Source organism: Phyllostomus hastatus, unplaced genomic scaffold, assembly GCF_019186645.2.
Source record: "Phyllostomus hastatus isolate PE091 unplaced genomic scaffold, TTU_PhHast_1.1 phas_contig_17, whole genome shotgun sequence".
NCBI lineage: Eukaryota > Metazoa > Chordata > Mammalia > Chiroptera > Phyllostomidae > Phyllostomus > Phyllostomus hastatus.
Window position 1 is genome coordinate 7404925 of NW_025333664.1, and position 21652 is coordinate 7426576.

The 21652-nt window shown below is 58.3% G+C and overlaps 1 protein-coding gene across 1 annotated transcript; it reads left to right on the top strand.

Annotated features, from left to right (window-relative positions):
* The first annotated feature begins 300 nt into the window (after window positions 1–300).
* KCNG1 (potassium voltage-gated channel modifier subfamily G member 1) lies at window positions 301–16389 on the top strand. The gene is made up of 3 exons (XM_045833215.1): window positions 301–556; window positions 9658–10459; window positions 14890–16389. The coding sequence occupies exons 2-3, from the start codon at window positions 9683–9685 to the stop codon at window positions 15658–15660; spliced, it is 1548 nt and encodes a 515-aa protein (XP_045689171.1). The 5' UTR covers window positions 301–556; window positions 9658–9682; the 3' UTR covers window positions 15661–16389.
* Window positions 16390–21652: the final 5263 nt, after the last annotated feature.

The window sequence follows — 21652 nt, forward strand, 5'->3', positions numbered from 1 at the left end:
AACTACGAGGGCCGCCGGGCCGAGGGGCGGCGGGAAAGAGCAGAAAGCGGTGGCAGGGGGCGCTGCGCGCGTCCAGCCCGGGGCACCGCTCGGAAGGGGCCGAGCGGAGCGCTGTCCATCAGAGGTCCGCGGCCGCGAGCTGGACGCCCGGACGCCGGGTGCCTGTGTGTGTTGCACCCACTCGGCGGCGGGGCCAGGCGGGCACCGCTGCCTGCCACCGCCCCCTCTCCCCGCCCCGCGCTCAGTCCCCTCCCTCCGTCCCGCCTCCCGCCCGCCTCCCTCTCTCGGCGGCTGCCGCTCGGCGCTCCCGACGCACTTGGAGCCCGGCGGGGACCGCGAGGCAGAAGCAAGCGACCCTGGGTCCGAGAGCGGGAGCTGAGCCGGGATCGGGGGCCGAAGTTTGCCCGCGGCTCCAGGAGGCGGCGCGGGAGCCCCGGGAGGCCACCAGCCCCTTGACTCTTGGGCCCTCGCCTGGGACCCCCCTCCGGCAGCCCGGGCGACGCCAGCCGCGGCCCGGCCAACTCCGAGGCGGGGACGCCGCGACGGGCAACTTGAGGTGGGAACTTTGCGCGCTGCAGCCTCGCCGGGCGCCACCGAGCCGCTGACCGGCCCCCGCGCCTGCGAACTCGGGCTCGGGCGCAGCTCGGGGCTCCCCTGGGGGGACCCCAAAACCTGCCGAGGAGGGCGGCTGGGCGACAGAGGACCTAGGTTCCGTTGCGGGCAGGGCGTGGAGCGCGCTCGCCGCGGTCACAGTGCGGTTCCAGCTAGCGTTTTTCGCGAGCGGGTCACCCACCGGAGTGCAAAGTCGGGGAGGCGCCTGCGGAGGGGAGTCATCCCGGCGGAGGCTGGGGTTTCTCGCTGCCTTGCGGAGCCCCGGGAGGAGGGAGTGTTGGGGGAGATGGGAGGGGGCGTCTGTCCCTCGCTCATTCACTCTATCCGTAGGCACGGAATGCAGCTTCCCACCAGTGGGCTTTGTTGAGTCAGTCATTAACTCAACAGGCTTCTATTGAACGCCTACTGTGTGCTGGGCCCTGGGGATCCTGAGACCGCTCTTTTCCCCTGAGGGAAGGGGGGTTGTCACCACCTCAGCCCCAGCGTCCCCATGGCCAGGAGGGGCTCAGCCTGGATGGATGGTGGAGTTTGGGGGTGAGAAGGGAAAAGAGAGCATTTCATTCATTCATCCATGGATGGGACAAAGATGGGCTGAGCACCTACTATGCGCAGCTCACCATGCCAAGAGCCTCACAGTCCTTATTCCATTCATTTAACAGACAGTTACTGAGGCCTGTACTGGGGAGAGAAGGTCGAAGGAGAGGGATGGGGTGGGGCCAGGATAAGATGGAAGGCAGCTCGCAGCTTAAAGAGAAGTAGGAATTAAGACCCGGCCCCTCCCTGGAGAAGGCTTCAGCCTGTGGGGGTGGCTGCTCCAGCAGCCCCTGCCCCCTTCAGGGGTGTAGGGCACCTCATCACTGGACAGGTTGTAGGATGGTCCTTCCTTGGTCTTCGAATGCCTCCATTCTCCGGGGGAGAAGGGGGTCTGGAACAGGTTGCTGGCTAGAAGGAAAGGGTCTTCAAAGGGCTGGCGGGGGGTGGGGGGCGGGTAGCGAGGAGGGTTGAGAAACACTGACTTAGCATTGCAGGTGAAGGCAGGCGCCCCCCCCATGGGGTCTGTGAGTTAGCTGTCCATTCAGGAGGCATTTCCTTAAGCACTTGCTGTTCTTGAGCACTTACGGGGCGCCAGGCAGCAGAGTCACCCAGGTGGGTAAGACAGACACAGATCCCCCCCATCGCTGACACCTTGAGAGAAGTGCAGGGGGGAGGTGAGGGGAGGGAGCAGGAGCTGCTCTGATTCACTGGGGGAGGGGACACGGGGGAGGCTCCCGCCTCTATGAGTCTGAGCGGAGGGCTGTCACTGGGGTGTGTTTCATGCCCGCGCATATGACGGCAGTCGGAGTCACTCGGGGTCTGGCTCACCCGAGCCTGTCTCCAAGGAAAGTGTGGCACGGTGGGAGACCGGCCCTGGTGCTGGGGGCCTGGGCAGCAGCACGTGGCCGGGGCAAGGGCTTCTCAGGCTCTGCTGGGCCGGAGCTCCCCGCTGTGCCCTGGGGCTCTGCAGAGGCACCTGCTGAGCGGGCACAGGGTCTGCTGGATGGGCCGGCGTGGCCCCTGGGCATTGCCCTCAGCAGTTGTTCCACTCCCTGTCGCAGCCCATTCCAGCAGAGAGATGTCTGCCCTGGGACACACTCCAAGCCCACGGGGAGCTGTGAATGTGCCGGAAACGAGAGCCTTCGCTCCTGCACTGAGGCTTGAGAACTCGGGCTGCCCTCCCCCGCCACCCCCAAGCTGCTTGGGGCAGTTCTGGGAGCCAGGCTCTGGTCCCACTGCCTCCTTAAATCCTCTGCACCAGACACACAGCCGGGCTCTGGCAAGAGGTGAGGTGGATGCCCCAGGGAACAGAAGAGTGGAGAGAGACCGAGAGAAAGACGTGTCCTGAATGCAGGACTAAGAGACCAGGAATGAACCCCCCTGGAGCCCCGAAGGGCTGTCCTTTCTCCGCATCCCTTTTCTTACATGTGATGAAGAGTCCACATTTCCGGTTGTCAAACCTATAGGCACCTGGGAAGCCACTCTTGGTTGAGTCATTAAACCCAGAAATGGAGCCCCTGAGTGGAAAATGGCAGCTGGGAGAGCCACTCCAAATAGAATTAACAAAAGGGAGAGGCAAGAAGGTCTAGCTGCACGCACTCCATCACCGCTGGCCATGGCTGTCGCAGAGCAGGCTGGGTGCGGGTGCTGCCCATAGGGTCGCAATGGTGCCCCCGATTCTCCCCTGCTCTGCGGGGGCCTCACCCCCACGCGGGCAGGCCCCGTGCTGTCCCCGCTCCCTTCCTCACCTCCCTCCGCCGGCTCGCCCCAGAGACCGCAGCCCTAACTCTTACTGAGGGGAAGGAGTTGAGGGACTGTTTCAGCAAGTGTCCCTTCCTGGGTCCCAAGGTCCCCACCTCTCCCCCAAGCTTGCTCCTCCTTTGCTTGTGTCTGTGCTCCCAAATTTCACCCTGCAAGGAGGCAAATTGAAAAGGGCTGTCTGGCTCACACCCCAAAACACCTCCTGGTGGAAGGCAAAGACGCATTTGGTGCTATTTTGCAGCAGCTGAGTAAGGAGGCCCCAGAGGCTGCCTCTGCTTTTTTTTTGGGGGGGGGTGGTTCTGACTTGTTTACTCTTGTGACAGCAGGTGGGGGGTGGAGGGAAGAGCCCAGCTCCCAGAAAACATACTACCCCCTGCCCAGACCTTGGGCCCCAGCCCCAAAGGAGCTGGACTGAGGTCCAGCCTGGTTGCATGATGACGAGGATGGGTGATGGATGGCCCTCGGCTAAGAAAGATTTCTCCACGTGGGCACAGCATCTCTCAGAGACATTCAACGTGCCAGGACCTGGGCCAGCCTAATGGCTGAATCCATTTTGATTAACATTTTAATTGGAGATTAATGCAGCATCACCCAAGTCTGAGTCATCCCAGCCAGGAGCCCTAACCCCGGACGGGACCGGACCAAGGAAGCCGCTCTGTCAGAGGAATGTCTCCAGTTTTTGGCGCTCAGAAGTTCACAATGCGTCTCACTGGGCTGAAACCAAGGGGTCAGCAGGGCTGTGGTCCTTCTGGGGGGAAGCCATTTCTTGGCCTTTTGCAGCTCCCGGGAGCTGCCTGCATCCTTGATGCTCCTGGCCCCCCGCATCATGCCAGCCTCTTCTTCCATCATCCCATCCCCTCTGACTCTGACCCTCCTCCCTCCCTTTTATGAAGACCCTTTGGATGACACAGGGCCACCCAGATAATCCAAAATCGCCTGGATCTTCCCTCCATCTGCATTTAATCACACCGGCAAAGTCGCTTTGCCGTGTACTACGGTAACGTAGCCTCAGTGCCCAGGGATTAGGATGCGGACTTCTCGGGGGGAACCGTTCTTCTGCCTACCAGAGGGGCGCGGCTCATCAGTTTATGTTACAGGAGGGGAAACTGAGGCTTGGCCATGGAAGGGGCTTGACTTCAGGGCCAGGTGAGAGGGAGAGGCAGCCCTGAAGTCCAGACCCTGGAAGGTGTCTGCTCTTTCTCATTCCTCCTGGGAAAAAGGAAATGCGAGGGGAGAATGGGGGGGGGGGGCAGCCTTGCTGCACAAGGGCCATTCTAGCAAACACATGCGTGGGGTGCAGCTCCACGCACCTGCAAGGCTGGGGTGATGATCACCCCAGCTTACAGCTGAGACGCCCCGGCACAGAGAGGTGAAGTCGTTTGCTTAAGGGTGCACAGCTCGTAAATGGTGAGCCAGGGGCTCCACCCTCACCCCTGGCTGGTGGCACAGGGGAGCTCTTCTGCCCAGCAGCCAAAAGGGCAACTCGGAATTTGACCAAGCCGGGCGTTTTGTTGACTTGTCACTCGGCTGCTGTGCAAATGCATGCGCACTAGGAACCACGAGCAGTTGTCTGCCTCTGCTCATCCCTCAAGACCGTCCGTCCCAAAGCTTGCCTGTAGAAAACAGAGATGAGGGACCCAGGCGCTGGTGACACGCACCCCACAGAAAAGGACCGTCTGGCTCACAGCCCCGGAAGACCTCTGGGGAGGCAGGGAAATGCAGAGTCAAAGGCGTGTGGTTTGGAGTCCCGCAGACTTAGTTAGATTTTGGCTTCATCACTCGTCACCAGAGTTACGAGTTTTCACTTCCCGGAGCCTCAGTTTCCTCATCTGCAAAATGGGGGAGCTAACAGTAATGCCTGCCTCTCTGGGAAGGGCTTCCGCAGCACCTGCCATGCAGCGGGCAATTCAGGGAGGCTGCGCCTGCCGCTGGTAAAGTACTAGGACCGTTCAGCTCTCTCTCTGCAGCCTCCCTCCCGCTTAGAAAAGGGACGGAGAGCTAAGGATGGGCACAGGATGCAGAGTCCCCTCCTGCTCCCCGTTCCTGTCCCCACCGGAGTCACACCCTGATCACAGAGCAGCCTCGGCGAGGCTGCCACTCGGAACTCTTTATGGTTTAAATGATCATTCGTCTTTGGAAATGGATACTGAGCCCTCAGCCGTCGCTTGTGAACATTGCCTTTCTCCCGAGAGGAAGGACCAGAGACTGCATGGGAGTGTCAGCGGATCTGCTGGCTCACAGAGGGGAACTTGATCAAGGTGTTCCCAATGCAGAAGGCTTCCACTTTTCCAGTGAGGCTCCCCAAACAGGGGACCCACAGAACCTTCCAGAACCTCAGGGACATTGAAAGGTTGGGCAAGGGGCTCCCCTCCAAAGCCCAGAGCAGTTCTCGAGCCCCCAGCTCCTGCAGGATCTCTGGACGTTCATGGTACCCCCCCCCCCATTTCTCTCTGGAGCATATGGGAGACTTTCTAAGGGAACCTGTCGAAATGCCCATTCTGGCGCCCCCCCCCAGGCACTCTGGGTGAGAAGGTCTGGGGAGAGCCCAGAAATCTGTATCCGCCGAGCACCAGAGCGATTTGGGACCGGGTGGCCTGGCTGTTCTTGTGTTCGTTTGTCTTGTTGTTCCCTTGGATTAAAGCCCGGACAGAGTGGCGTTCACCACGCTCCTTCCTTCCCTCTCCATCCCGGCCTGTGCCGGGCCGTGTCACTCACGGGCCCCTTCACTCCAGTCCCCACTCTCCTCCCTTGCTCCCCATTTCCTCTGCTCCCCGGCGCCCTCCCCGTGGTCGGTACCGATCCTAACGTGTGCACGAATCTCTGTAAAATACGTGATGTTGTGTGTGGCCACTTATACCAAGAGCCAGTGCTGTAAACTTCTGTTTCTTCTTCCACATGGTTTTGAGGCCTCAGTGTGTCGCTAAACCTACATCTAGTGCGTCACTTCCGATCCTTGCGCCACCGACAGGACTGCCTTGTCCATCCCCCCACCCCACCCGGTAGACCCTGGGGGACCCAGTATGACACGCAGTTGGGATGCACAGCCGTGTACCTTGTTTCTCTCGTACGTCTGTTTCCCCAGACACAGGTCCCACGTCAAGGGTTTGAGTGCAGATAATTCACGGCCGGCAATGTCTGCCAAGACCGCTGTGAGTCTAGCCCCGGGAGACCTGCCCCGCAGTGGGGTTCCCTGGTCACAAGGCACCAGCACCCGCCATCTCCCTCCGCACCCTGGGGGCTTTCCCAGAGGCTGCACCGGGCCACACTCCCTCCAGCGGTGGGCTCCGGGGGTCAGACAATGCCGGGTTCAGATCCTGCTGGATCAGGTCGGGAAAGGAGTCATCCTTGGCTGTTGGAGGGGGGATGGCAGGCAGCCCATCCCATAGCTAATAATGCAATCACGTCACCAGGTCATTTGCTTCAGTCTTCACCCCAACTCAAGAAAGTGGGAGCTATTCACACTCCCACTTTACAGATGAGGAAACTGAGTCTCAGAGGTAGGAGCAACTCGCCCAAAGTCACAGTAACTGGCCTGGAGCCAGCGGGCTCTTCCGCCTCCCCAGCTTGGGACGGTCAGGAAGCTGTCTCTCCAGCTGGCTCCTTCCTCCCAAACACCCACAGGCCCCCAGAGGTCATTCACTCTGACCCACCACGCTCTCGAGGTGACAGACCTAACCCTGAAGAGAAATGTTAAAAGACAGATCTGCTGTGAGGGTACCGGAGCGGGTGAAAGGGGGCGGTATTTTGCAGAAGCTGGACTTCGGGACGTGTTTGATTTGCGACCTTCGCTCGAGACTCTGGAGTCCAGAGCACGGGGAGCCGGCCCCGCGCCCCCCACGCCCATCAGGTTGGATGCAAGGAGAAGCGCGCCCGTTCCGTGTTTAGCGAATTCCAGTGCCGGGTCCTCCGGGTGCACGCGGACTGAACCAAGTGTCCTTTTTCCCTCTCCTCCACACTAAGCCGTCTGCTGGGACAGGATAGCCCTGCACACCACCCGGGAGGCGGAGGCTTGAACTTGCAACTGACGCGAGCCAGGAGGGAAAGGCAGGAAGAATCCATTGCTCATGGCAGCAGAAGCTTCCCGCCGGAGCGAGAGCGGGCAGGCGGGCTGGAAGAGATTCCTCGAGAGAAGAATTCCCCGCTTGTGCTGCGGGGCTTGTGCTGCGGGGCTGTTACGAGAGCTCTCCAGAGCTCGCAGGACCCAAGGAGTGTCCCTCGGCTCCGTCACTGCTCTCACCAAGTAGATCGCTGTTTGTCCCTCCTGACGAAGACGGAGCAGCAGAGCTGCAAACAGTGTCACTGGCGCGACGTCGCCTGGAAGGGACCCCTCTGTCGCTCCTGCAGGGGGTCCTGGCCACTTTGCCCAAGGAGATGGGTTGAAATGTCAGGGCGAGTTAAAGACATTCCCAACACTCTAGAATCGAATCCTTTTTTACTTCAAACACAGGTCTACCCTAGTTCTCCAAAACCCAGCCTGTGAAACTGGTTTTCCCCAAAGGTGAGCGAGGAGGGGCGGTTTGCTTTTGTAGAAGAGGCAGCGCAGGTAGGAAAGACCCCCTTTCCGGAGGAAACACCCTCCTGGCTCCTGTGGCTCACTGCCCCATCGGGACAGGAGTCTGTGTGCATGCGCGTGGTTGCCCTGAACTGGTCCAGAGCGCAGATTGACACTCGGGCACTGGAAACGGGCGTCCGTGTGGAATTGATGGATTTTGCTGGTACCACGTGCTTCCATGGGGGACTGGGCTGGGGGAGGGATGGTGCCTTTAAAAAGCCAAGTATCAGACGCTTACTGCTTTCCTAAGGAGTGGCTTAGCTCTGGAGAGCCCTGTGGCCATAATCAGAGGATCTCAGACTCCAAGGCTTCAGGGGCCAGGAAGAACACGTACCGTGAGTGAAGGAGACTGGGTGTAGGAAGACGACAAGGAGAGGTGGGGACTGTGGTGCGTGGCATGCCCATAGGCATGCCCTGCCTCAAGGGGACAGCCATTTCTCAGCTGGAATTCAGTCCACATATTGCCAGATACCCGGTTTTCCAGAGAAACCAACAATACGAATGCTTACGTGAAAGTTCCCCTTTTTCAAAATCTTCTCCAAGCCAGGCAAAATATTCGTGAACGCAATCTGGCCCATGGGCTACGAGTGAGTAAGCACGCTCATTCTGGCCCTGAGGGTTGGGAAGGAAGGAGCCTACACTGGCTGATTCTTTGACCTCAGTTTCTTAGAAGTGCCCTCCCCATGTCGGCCTCGCCAGCAGGAAAGGCACTTATGGAGCTGGCACTTCTTGGAGCTCTTGCGAGGCTGGGCACGGGGATTCGGAGAGGACTGGGGCACAGCTCTTCCCCTCAAGCAGCAGGGAGTCCAATAAAGGGGCCAGGCTTGCACCCAGATAATGCTAAAACTGGGTGAGAAGTGCACTGAAGATACATGCGCCAGGAAGAGGGGTGGAGGGAACCTGATTTAGCTGGAAAAGCCCAGGAAGGCTTCCTGGAGGAACATGCATGCCGGTCCTTGTTTCCTCCTGTATCCTCAAGATGACGTTTCCCGATCTGTGAGTGAATACGGCACTCTTGTCACAATTGCACTTTCCTTTGGGCACTTATTTATGGCAAATGATATGGGTTTTCTGGTTAAGGGAGCTATACAAGGTATTCCTTTAAGATAAATACAAATAGTAGTTATAATTATTTCTGAGTACCTACTGTGTGCCAGGCACTGTATTAAGTGCTCTTCTGCACATCATTCATTGAATTGTCTTGATAATCCTACGAAGTAGATCATGTGGTTGTACCCATTTCACAGATGAGGAAACTGAAACTCATCAACATGGAGTAGCCTGCCCCGGCTGGGGCTCCGAAGTCCATGCTCATACTCACAACACTGGGGCTTTTCCTCCCGGGCACAGTGGACCCTGGGGGCCAGATAATTCTCCACTGTGGGGTCTGGCCTGCGCATTGCAGGAATTTCAGAAGCATTGTTGGCATCCACCAGACATGACCATCAAAAATGCCTCCAGAATCGCCTCCTTTCTCAGCTACATGAATTCCGAAGAAAAAGCGGGGCTAACCCACAACAAAGTGTGCGGTAAATGGCAGGACAGTGGTTGCCCGACAGCCCTGCAGGCTGCCAGCTCCACGGGGTCGGGGCCAGTATCTGGCTCTGGGCTCGGCTGTGAATCTCTAGTGCTTAAAGCGTTCCTGGCACCCAGTAGCTCTCCGTGTATTTATATAAGTGAGGTGGATCTGGCAGAGCTGTAACACTTAGGGGATGCTGCAGGGTGGTGTTGCTATTTTCACTCTGAAGTGAATGTTTTAGTCAGCTTGGGCTGCTATAACAAAACACTGAGCGGGGTGGCTCACGAAGAGACTTTCACTGCTCACAGTTCTGGAGCGGGGCCTTCGGCCATCAGGTTGCCAGCCTGGTGGGGCTCTGGGGAGGACCCCCTTCCCGGCCTGTAGATGCTGCCTCCTGACTATGCCCGCACAGGGTCGGGGGAAGAGAGCTCTGGTCTCCCTTCCCCTCCTGGTAAGGACACTGATCCCATGATGGGGTTACTGGTCCCACCTTGTAAACCCAATCACCTCCCAGAGGCCCCACCGCGGAACACGGTCCCATGCGTGGGGACGGGTATGGCTTTTCCCTGTGAATCTGGCCGGCACACTTCAGTCCCTAACAGCAAATACCTGCGGCATTAGCGTCGTCAGCTGAGACTCAGGACTCACTGAGGGTCTCTCCTCCCTTCTCCCCCTCCAGGCCCGAGAGGCATGTGAAGCCCAAAATGACCCTCCTACCGGGAGACAACTCTGATTACGACTACAGTGCCCTGAGCTGCACCTCCGACGCCTCCTCCCACCCGGCCTTCTTCCCGCAGAGCCAGTCGCTCAAGGGCGTCTTCTACCGCCGCGCGCAGCGGCTGCGGCCCCAGGACGAGCCCCGCCAGGGGGGCCTGCCGGACGACCGGCGGCGGCGCATCATCATCAACGTGGGCGGCATCAAGTACTCGCTGCCCTGGACCACGCTCGAGGAGTTCCCGATGACGCGGCTGGGCCAGCTCAAGGCCTGCACCAACTTCGACGACATCCTCAACGTGTGCGATGACTACGACGTCACCTGCAACGAGTTCTTCTTCGACCGCAACCCGGGGGCCTTCGGCACCATCCTGACCTTCCTGCGGGCGGGCAAGCTGCGGCTGCTGCGCGAGATGTGCGCCCTGTCCTTCCAGGAGGAGCTGCTGTACTGGGGCATCGCCGAGGACCACCTGGACGGCTGCTGCAAGCGCCGCTACCTGCAGAAGATGGAGGAGTTCGCCGAGATGGTGGAGCGGGAGGACGAGGATGACCCGCTGGACAGCGACAGCCGCGACAGTGAGGGCCCGGCGGCGGAGGGCGAGGGCCGCCTGGGCCGCTGCATGCGGAGGCTGCGCGACATGGTGGAGAGGCCGCACTCGGGGCTGCCCGGCAAGGTGTTCGCCTGCCTGTCGGTGCTCTTTGTCACCGTCACCGCCGTCAACCTCTCCATCAGCACCTTGCCCAGCTTGAGGGAGGAGGAGGAGCAGGTAAGAGCCCCTAACTGTGTGCAAGGAAGGTCTCTCAGCACAGGAGACAAAGCTGCCTGCTAGGCCACGTCCTCCCAGAAGTCCACATCCTTCCCAGCGCACACACTGTCACCTCCTCCAGGAGGCCTTCCCTGACTGCACCAGCCAAGTAGCATCCCCAGTCCCTCCTGACATCATGCTTACATGTGGTTGTCCACCTCCACATTCAAATACGAGCCCCGTGCCTGCCCAGGTCTAGACGCTGTGCCACAGTGTCCAGCCCAGTGCCCAGCACCCCCAGGCACACCGCCACTCTGTCGAATAAATGAAGGCACGAGTGACTAAATGGATGGCGTGATTTATGATGTGCCTGGCCCCGCGCTGAGCACACGACATACATCACCAACATTTGTTTCACTGACTGAAGTCCTTTCTCCACCTTCCTAATTCCTTTGTATAAAAATATCCCAGGAGCACTTTCTGGGTTCTGAATGTAACTTTCCTGACAGGCGTGTGTGTGTGTGTGTGCACATGCCGTCCAACAGTGACCGTTTCTCTGTGTTAAATAAGAGAAGGCACAGACCGTGTTTCCTCAGGGGCCTGGCACTGGGGTGTGCTCAACCCTCTGGGCTGCCACTTAGTGGGTGGTTCAGAGGAACCAGGGGCGGGGCTGCGGCCTGGCACACCCCCAGTCTTTTAGGGTGAGTCTCCCACGCAACCCCGCACGGGAGGTGTTCTCTCGAGCACTTGACAGATGAGGACGCCGAGGCAGAGCAGCTGGCCCAGACCCAGGTCTGCCCGAGTCCAAATTCTGTGTTCTTCAGTGTGGAACAATGGGTCCCACATGGCAGCCTGAGTCCTCGTATACATAGCCCCTCAAAAGCAGGTTACAGGCCCCTGCTGCACTCCCCAAAATCTTGACTTGGTTGTCAACATTTAAAAGTAAGGTATTTTTCCATGTAAAAATGAAAACTCTGCCCTGGCTGGTATAGCTCAGTGGACTGAGCGCGGGTCTGCAAACCAGAGTTGCCAGTCTGATTCTCTGTCAGGGCACAGGACTGGGTTTCAGGCCAGATCCCCAGTAGGAGGCGCATGGGAGGCAACCACACATTGATGTTTCTCTCCCTCTCTTTCTCCTTCCCTTCCTCTCTCTAAAAATAACTAGATTTTAAAAATCTTTAAAAAAATCAAACTCCCAGCTTCTCTTAAAAATCTGTATGGTTGGGCCTCCAGGCCTGCCCCGCACCCCCCCCCCAATGGCAACTCTCAGTGGGAGCTGAATCCACGGACATTCGCCCCCCAGGTGGGCCCCCTTCCGTGTGAGACCCCTTCCCCCAGGGGTTTCTGGGAGCAAGTTTGAAGACAGACGGAAAGGTTTAGACAGGTACACGTTGTATAGGCAGAAGTAGGACACACTGTATTGGAGAAGCAGGTATGGCGGTACAAACTGAACCTAAATATCGTGCCAGCCAGCACTTATTGAGCACTGACTGTGTACCCTGCATGGGACCTCAGAGCTACTGACCATGTGGGGGGTTTTCCCACACACAAGCCGTATGGAAGAAGGAGCGATACTCTTGCATCTATAACCCACGGAAGCTTTCTGGCGCTTTTTTATGTGTTGAACTTTAGAAACAAGTGCTGAGACAACAGCACCCAGCAGCAAAGGTAACTATCGGTGATCATAAAGGGAAGTGAGGCCGAGGACAGGACAAGAGCCAGACGGCCTGAACGTAAGTCTTATCTCCTCCACTCTGGCTGTGTGTCTGCAGGCAAGTGACTTAACCTCTCTGTGCCTCAGTTGCCTCGCCTCCCCGCAAAAACACTAAGCAAACGCTCACCATTTGAGACCTGTCTAGAAGCACCCAGACGTGGATTAGTATAGACTTTATTTCAGCGCCAGCCTATGCAATACCAATGTCACCAGGAAAATACAAGTCAGGCCGCTGTTTTGTTCAACTCCTGACCCTTGACCTTTTCCAGGATTCAGTGGCGATACTACTCTTTGAGTCCATTTGGGGGGCCGGTGGGGCTCCCTGTTTCCCCTTCTCCTTGAGCACACGTGTGAGTGTGTCTGCTGCATTCGGGCACCACAGAGGGGGCCGGGTGACCAAAACAAGTCATCCAGCCTCAAAGGGCTTCAAGCCCAGTGAGGGGAGGACAGTGACTCCCCCCTCCCATCTCCTTTCTCCCCACCCCGTGACCATAAGCGTGAGACGCAAGCTGAGAAAGCTCTTGGAGGCTTCCCGTCCCAGAGGCCTGAGACCTCAGGGCCCCTCCGAGGAGTCGTCCGTCCCTCCAGCCCCCAACGCTTTCCTAGAGGGAGAGAGCGAGAGAGCTGGCGGAGCAGGACTCGGGGAGCGCAGCTGTGCCCCGGCTGGCTCTGTCGGTGCCTTCCTCCCTGCGGAGACCCCTGCGAACTTGAGGCCCGCGGCCATCCAGCCTCGCTCCTCAGAGACCAGCTGGCGGCGCACCTGCCAAGTGCAGCACGCAGATGTGTCTGAGAGGCCCACCGCATGCTTACTCCGCACTAAATTATCACAACAGTTAAAACCCAGGAGCTTTCACAGAAAACTCCGGATTTCCAGCCTCTCTGGGAAGCTTCCAGAAAGCCATCTCCATGATGCGGAGGCGGCGATCAAGGGGGCGTGAGTGACGGCCGTGCTCTCCGGCGGCCTCCACCCACAACGGCCCCCCCTCCCCATCCCGCTGCCCGCCAGGCCCTGAGCGGCCGCGCCTGTCTGAGCGCCGGCCCGGTGCCCCTCCATCCAACCAGGTAGCAAATGTGCACCGATCGCCCACAGCACGCACGCAGGACCTCTTCAGGCGAACGAACTGCCCCATCCCGTGGGGGCACAGTCTGTGGGACAGGGAGTAGGGGGGCCGGGCGCAGAGACAGACAATAAACACGTGCAATGCCCCGGCCCGTGGGCTCCGTTGGTTGGAGCGTCATCCCATAACCAAAAGCTTGCAGGTTCGATACCCAGTGAGGGCACATGCTTAGGTTGCGGGTCTGATCCCCAGTCTGGGCACGTGTGGGAGGCAACCAATCAATGCTTCTCTCTCACATCGATGTTTTCCTCCTTCCCTTCCTCTCTCTCTAAAAGCAACGAAAGAAAATGTCCTTGAGTGAGGGTGAAAAAAAAAATGAAAAGATGATAAGCTCTCTGAGTAAATAGAGCAGGGGAAGGGGAATCCGGTGCAGGACAAAAGGAGGGGTGATTGCAAGCATGGGGGGGTCAGAAAGGCCCCCCTGGGGTGACATGGAAGCAAAGAGCTGGAGGCAAGAGGGCGGAGCCGCATGGGTGTGCGGGCAGAGGGATCCGGCCCGGGGAGAGAAAGCCCGGGCCAGGCTAGGGGGCGAGCCTGGGCTGTAGGGGGGCAGTGAGCAGGCCCGTGAGGCTGGAGCAGGCGAGCAAGGTGGGTGAGGACGAGGACGTGGGAGAGGGGGCAGCCGGCCACGTGTGGCCCGGGAGACTTGCGCTGTCCTTCCGAGTCACGGAGGTGCTGAGCACGGGTGGCCGGGCCCTGACTCGTGCTCAGGGTGCCTCCGGCTGTGTGTGCAAAATGGGTGGGAGGAACAAGGGAGCCCAGGGAGCAGGTGCCCGCACCCGTCCAGGCGGGGATAGGGCAGTGGACATGGTGAGAAGCGGCTTCATTCTGGAACCGCTTTAAATGAAGAGCCAAGGGGATTCTGGGGGATTACACGGGAGGTGGTGGGAGGAGGCCCAGTCTCCTGCCCTGCGTAGGAGGCAGGGTCACAGCTTGCTGAAAAGGGGAGCCACAGGCGGGGGCGTAAAATCAGGAGCCCGAAGACACTGGGTCTTCTTTTATTTTTATTGAATTTATTGGGGTGACATCGGCTAATTAAAAGTATACAGGTTTCAAGTGTGCAACCCTATAAAGAAATTAGATCTTAATTGCTCCCACCACAAAGAAAGAAATGATAATTACATGGTGTGCTAGAGGTGTCAGCTCTGCGGGAGTAACCATGTTGCAGTGGGTAGATGCATCCAATCAGCATGCTGACACCTTAAGCTTACACGATGGCCCATGTTCATTATACCTCAATAATAATACATTTAAAAACAAATCAGGAGCTGGTTTGGGATATGAGGTGTTTGAGACTCCCGTCAGATACCCGGGCCGGGGGTGGTGGGTGACATCAAGGAGGCAGCCCAGCCTGCCTGGAGCCTGAAGTTCAGGAGCGAGGTCTGGGCTGGAGAGAGAGGTGGTCAGCCCTGAGATGGCACCTCAAGCCCTAGCGACCGCCCAGGGCGTGAGCGCAGCTGGAGAGAGGCTCCAGGGCGGGACAGCACAAACAGGCAGGCTGGCCGAGCCCAGGCCACCTCTCCTCCGGGAAGCACGGCACCCAGGCGGGGGGGGGGGGCTGGCCTCCTCGCTGGCGGGACTGCCACTGACCTCTCCGGTGACTGTCCCCTCTGCCCCAGGGCCAGTGCTCCCAGATGTGCCACAACGTCTTCATCGTGGAGTCCGTGTGTGTGGGCTGGTTCTCCCTGGAGTTCCTCCTGCGGCTCATCCAGGCGCCCAGCAAGTTCGCCTTCCTGCGGAGCCCGCTGACCCTCATCGACCTGGTGGCCATCCTGCCCTACTACATCACCCTGCTGGTGGACGGCGCTGCCTCGGGCCGCCGCAAGTCGGGCGCGGGCAACAGCTACCTGGACAAGGTGGGGCTGGTGCTGCGGGTCCTGCGGGCGCTGCGCATCCTGTACGTCATGCGCCTGGCCCGCCACTCACTGGGGCTGCAGACGCTGGGGCTCACGGCCCGCCGCTGCACCCGCGAGTTCGGGCTCCTGCTGCTCTTCCTCTGCGTGGCCATCGCCCTCTTCGCCCCGCTTCTGTACGTCATCGAGAACGAGATGGCCGACAGCCCCGAGTTCACCAGCATCCCCGCCTGCTACTGGTGGGCTGTCATCACCATGACAACTGTGGGCTACGGAGACATGGTCCCCAGGAGCACACCCGGCCAGGTGGTGGCGCTCAGCAGCATCCTCAGCGGCATCCTCCTCATGGCCTTCCCCGTGACCTCCATCTTCCACACCTTCTCCCGCTCCTACCTGGAGCTCAAGCAGGAGCAGGAGAGGGTGATGTTCCGGAGGACCCAGTTCCTCATCAAAACCAAGTCGCAGCTGAGCGGCATGTCTCAGGACAGTGACATCTTGTTCGGAAGTGCCTCCTCAGACACCAGAGACAAGAACTGAGCCCCGGGGACACACCGCGCCACCGCCGCCGCCGCTGCCACCGCCACCACCAGGACACCCCCAGCCCTGCCTGCCCTCTGTGGCTTGAAGCCATCACCACAGAAGCCTCCGAAAGGCACGTGCTGATCCTGAATGTGTCCCTGGCAGAGGACCCACCCAACCCGCACCCTGGGGTGTTCGCGACACCCGCACAGGGGCCCTGCCCTCCTCGGCCAGCCAAGCTGGCCTCGAGCCCAGCACACAGCCGTGACGGTCCCCCCGCCCCCACGCGCCCCAGCCCGCCAGCCGGTCCCCCGGGGTAAGGAGAGGGCTCACTCTCCCCACCATGTAAATACGCCCAGTGAAGACTCGCTTTACGGCTCTGCCTGGAGAAAAAAGCGCAAACGGCTGCAGCAACAGTGTCTGTCTTTCCTGCGGGTCACGCGCCACTAAGGAGAACCGGCGGGGAGGAGGGAGACGCCTGCCGTGGGCCCTCTGAGGACAGGAAGCTGCATTTCCCCGCAGGGCCGGCCCACGCGGGAACCAGGAGGGAAAGGGCCTGTCTCCTGGGGTCCCTCAGGCCTGGGGGGGCCCCGGTGGGGGCTGCAGGGGCAGGGAGGGAACGGACACCTTTGGGAAAACTGTCAGTAAACACCGAACTCCCGCCCTCTCGCTTCTCTTTGACTCCTCCCACCTCTGTGCCTCTCGCCCCCCCTTCGTCCTTCCCCCCATCCTCTCCTCTCCCACGTGCACCGTCAGGCCTGTGTCCCCAAACTCTCTCCCCGAGGAACCCCTCGCAGCTGAGTGCACACCCAGGGGCCCGCCGGCACTGCTGGCTGCAGAGGTGAGATCGCTTCATGTTCTCTTTAAAACACACTGTGTGTGTTTCATTCTGTTCCACATTTATTTGACTATTTTTTTTAAAAGCTTTAAGTTTTTGAACCCATATCTAAATCTAAACCTAGAGTGGGGCTGAAGCTTCAGGAAGGTGGGTCGTGGTTCCCTGGGCAGTCTGAAAAGCTAGTCTGAAGCCCCCAAAGGATTCCCCGTGTCCCCCAAAGACCTACGGGGCACCCACCGCCAGGAACACCTCCTGACCTGATGTACCGTGGGTGCCCCGTGGCAGAGGGAACCCCAGGCCAGCCCACCAGATGAACTCAGCTCTCAGGGGTCCGAGCCCCCCCTCAGTGCCAGACACAGCGAGGGGGCTTCGCCCCCAGGTCACGGTCACAAGCCCATCTTCACCCTCACAGACACGGCCACGCCCCTTTCTTCCTCACCCTTGGCCACAGCCCCTCCCCTCAGCCAGCAGCACCAAGCATGCTGCAAACCAACCCCGACCACCGGCTGTCCTGCCTAAATCCGCCAGAGGCTGTCCACCACGATGAGAATAAAACCCAAGGGCCCTGCATGGCGTGGGCCCCGCCCCCCTCCCCAGCCCCAGCCCCAGCCCCATCCCCAGCCCCCGCCCCAGCTCCCATCTCTACTGGGGTCGCTCCATCCAGCCACACGGCCTTTGTTCTGCTCCGACCACGAACCTAGCTCGTTCCCATCCCAGGGCCTTCACAGCTGCGATCCCTCCGCAGGGGCTGCCCTCCCCATAGAACATGGCACAGCTGGCTCCTTCCCACCGCTGCCTGACCACCTCTCTAAAGAGTCCACTCCGGCCCCCCCCCGGGCCACCACACTCTCTCCTACCCCGCTTGAGCTTCTTTAGCCACTCATCAGCCTCTGATGTCACCTCGTTCCCTTCTCTGCCACTCAGTTCTGGCCAGTGCTGCGCTGGCAGGGGCTCAGCCACACGGCTCACCGCTGGCCTCCAGCACCCAACACGGGGCCTGGCACCCGGTAGGTCCTCAGTGCACATTTGTTGAATGAATGAATGAATGAATGAATGAACAAATGGGAAATGAAGGGAAACAGGAAAGAGGGCCAGGAAGTAGAAAGGCATCTGCTTTTGACTTCGGATGCTGCGCCTCCGAGCAACCTCTCTCCTCTCTCTCCGTGGGGGCAGGGTGGACGCCTCTCAGCGCGGCATCACAACACACACACGGTGACTCGGAGTGGAAATATCACTCGAGTCACAAGGGCCTCGTTAAAAGCTCCCCTGACGCCTGCTTCCGTGAGTCACGGCTGAAAAGGAAGTTTCCTGACTAATTAGCTCTGCCTTCCCAGCGGGGGCGGGGGGGGGGGCCGTCATAGCGACCGGCACTGCCGTCACGGTACCAATACCTTAGATTTACGGAGCGACCTTTCTGTCCCCTCCAATGTGGTTGTGAAAGGCGGGAGACCATTGAAAATGCTAACTAGAAAGAAACATGATGCTCAAAAAGGCAAAAAAGGGAGCCCTTTAAAATTCAAGGGAGTGGAAAGCAAAGACCGTTTGGGGTGAAGAAGGGGATCTAAATGGGGTGAGTAGGGCAGCGCTAGGAGGGGGCGCCCGCCCCCACTAAGGACAGAGGCCATGGCTGTGCAGGGAGAAGCCGGGGTCACGGAAGGTCGAGATTTCCGGTATCTTGCAAAGATTCTGATCGGAGCTGGTGACTGAGACAGAGGCGTGGACTCAGGCACCTCTCAAGGCCCCCCTTGAGTGACAAGGGGGCTCTGGGGCCTGACTTGCACAGCCACAGCGGGGGGCTAAAGGGCCCTTGGCCCTGCTGAAGAATCAGGGGGGCCTCAGGACACCTAACTGGCCACGATCCTAGCAGTGGCCACTTCTAGGACCGTGGCCAGCTGGATGGTGATGGCTGTTCCATGGTTTTTTCAACAATGGGAAGTGAGAGGCAGAAGGCCCAGCTATAAATCAGACAGAACAAGGGCTGCTCTGCTTGACGTGTGGGCCACAGGCCCTGGGCCTGCCTCTCTCCGCGCCCCGGCACGGGCGACCAGCTCCGCACCGCCGGGACGGTGTGCCCACATCACCGCTCCGGGGAAAGCAGCCGTCTCCAGCCCGTTTTCTCCTGGGCTGGCCAAAAGATCTGTTACGTTTTTCCCATACGATGGCTCCTGTAGCGCTTGGTTGTCCTGAACCTCATTCGAAACAGTTTTGTTCGATTGTATTGTGACAGCTGTCCTACCAGCGTGCATTAAAAAAAAAAACAAACTTATCAAAACTGGTGAATTTTTGTGCAGCATTTTAATCCTGAAGGCAGAGTAAATATACAATGTTTTTTTGGTGTGTTATGATTTATATTTCAAGAAAGGCAAAAACGCAACTGAAACACAAAGAAAACACACTTTGTGCAGTGTGTGGAGAAGGTGCTGTGATCTATCGGATGTGTCAAAAGTGGTTTGTGAAGTTTCTTGGTATATTGACATTCTGGCCAAATCATTCTTTGCCGTGGGGCTGTCTTCTGCACTGGGAGATGTTCAGCATCACCTCTGGCCTCTGCCCACCAGGAGCCAGTAGCGGGAGAGAGCCGACATACTCAAGCTACCCAAATCAATGAAATCATTGGTGAAATGAAAAATGTGTCTTTTACTTTACAGAAAAACATAACAGACTCTTAGGCCAACCCAATATTTCAGGTTACAGGGTTATCCTCCATCCCCAATTTATCCCATCACCTCTGTAAGACCCACAGAGGGGCTTAGACATGTAGATTCCCGCACCCCACCTCTGATTTAGGCTGGGGCTTCTCGCCTTTGGCTCAGAATTTCAGGTGGAGGGGAGAAAAATCTCAGAGATCAAGATAAATCATCGTTTGTGCAGTAGTTTTGAAAATCAAAATTAGTGCCCCAAATCCATAATGGTCAAAATATCGAAATTTTATGTGAAGGCAGGATCTGCCTTTGTCTTGCCACTTCCTAGTTCTGGTCCTGTCCTGACACCCCGGGCATCTGCTGAGACAGGGCACCTGCCAGGAAGCGCAGGTGGGGAAGCACAGCCACTTAAGAGGGCCAGGGAAAGACTTTCTAGGAAGGTGGTGTTGAAAGGGGACCTGGGGGAGGGGGAGGGGCAGCGACCCGAGCAGAGGGAACAGCCACGGAGAAGGCCCAGAGATGGAGAAGACCCAGACGTTTCTCCAGCCGCCGAGGGAGCACATGCGCACGAAAACACGTCCCCCCAGGGAGAAAATCCAGATCGCCAAGTAGACTCGCTTTGAATAAACATTTCCAGAGACCTCACCCTGAAACTGGTGCTAACAACGCAGCTGAGGACAAAACAGACACAACGGGACTGGACTCAGTCCCTGCCCCGCAGGCGCTGGTAATGTGAGGGCGAAGACACAGAATAAAATAGTTCTGCACATGTGAAACGGCAGGGGGCGCACTCGCCCCCTCCACAGGTCCAGCTCCGTCCTTTCCTACCCGCACGGTGGCGGGATCCTCCTCCCTGGTTTCCCTGCCCTCCTGCCTCCCTCTCCATCCATTCTTGCACAGCAGCAGAGGGACCCTGTTAGAACCCAGGTCAGTTCAGTTCATGCTCATCCTCTGCTCACAGCACACGCCCTGCCTCAAAAAAAAAAAAACAAACAAGAAAAAAAACAAAAACAAAACTGATGGCATCCCATCCCATGCACAGTCACAGCCAGAGTCTCTTCCAGCCTCACCTCCCTGACATGGTCTCCTTGCCTCTCCCTCAGCTGCCCTTTCAGCTAGAGCAACCCCTCCATTCGGGGAGCAGACCGAGCACAGGACCACCCCAGGGGGCCAAGATCACTGCTAAGAGGGTAGAAGGCTTATCTCACCCCCTCCCCGAAGCCCCGCATAAAAGAGCATTCTCCCAGCATCACCCCAACGTATCAGTCAGCTCTCCTATTTTCTGTATTCTGATGCTCTGACATCGGGGGGCCTTGCAGACCCCAAAGAGACTGCCCCTCCCAGGGTTAAACAACACTCAGCAGCGACAGTCAACCAAGGCACCTGGGGGATGTCTGGGGGTGGGGGGGAAGGGAGGGAGCCTGTGGATTAGAAGCAGCAACCCGTTTCTTCTGCCGCCCCCTGCCGGTGGACCTTATTCCACCTGGGGCTGCTGGGCCGGCTCTGAATGAGAGGTCCGGGAGCGGCCCTGCGAACTTCAGCATCTGTCAGCACCCCTTCAACAGTGCAAGTGTCCGCGAGCTGAACTTAGCACCCTGCCAACCAGGCACAGCTGGTCTTACAAAGAGTCAGCCCACATGGTTTTCTTCATTGGAACCTCCCCAAATGGGCACATACTATTCTGTGAAAGTGACAACCTGCAGTAGCAGAAAGTGTTGCAAGTCTCGAAGGAACAGAATGATCTCGGGCTGTGGGGCCAAAGCATCTCAAGTTCAAGTCCCTGACAAGCCACTGCCTTGGCAGGTGTCCCTGGGCAAGTTACCGAATCCATCCTCCATTAAAAAAGAAAGAAAGAAAGAAAGAAAAGAACACTAACACCCTTCCTACTGGGGGGACATGGAGATGAAATGAAATAAAGAATATAAAGCACCAGGAACTGGCCCATAGTAAGTGCTCGAGAAATAGTGGCTATTGCTACTATTGTTCACCGCCCCCCCACACTCAACAGCAGCGACAAAACGGGTTTGATAGGGTTTGCAGGAACAAGTATAAAGGACACGTGGACAAAAACAGGGGGGAGGTGGGGAGGGCTGGGGTGTGGGCTGGGATGGGGGTAAAAGGCAGAAAGTTGTACTTAAACAACAATGAAAATAAAAATCATAAAAAACGGTACAATATAAACATCTACATGCAAAAAGGAGTGTGATGTTTAACATTTAAGGTAAAAATAATAAATCACTTTATTGACCAAAAGAAAAAATAAAGGGGGTTTGATAGATCGCATACGTGGGGTGGGGAGGGCAGGCCTCAGCCTGGGTTGGTACAGCATTTCAAGGTGCAGTCACCCATTTCCCGGAGTCTGCACAGCGGCAGCTGCTGACAACACGTGCGTTGTTGCGCGGCCTCACAACAGGCGTGGCAGAACCACGATTTGGAGATCTTTTTCATTAGGACGATGGATGTGGGGGAACCGCACCACTGTGTGGGCGCTCCGGGGTCTGGATTTCGCCCCCGCCCTCCCCTGCGGCCA

Bases quoted from the DNA above. Each gene is read 5' to 3' on its own strand.
- KCNG1 (XM_045833215.1), top strand. From the start codon at position 9,683: ATGACCCTCCTACCGGGAGACAACTCTGATTACGACTACAGTGCCCTG. The intron at 10,460-14,889 runs GTAAGAGCCCCT...CCTCTGCCCCAG, and splicing joins TGAGGGAGGAGGAGGAGCAG to GGCCAGTGCTCCCAGATGTG.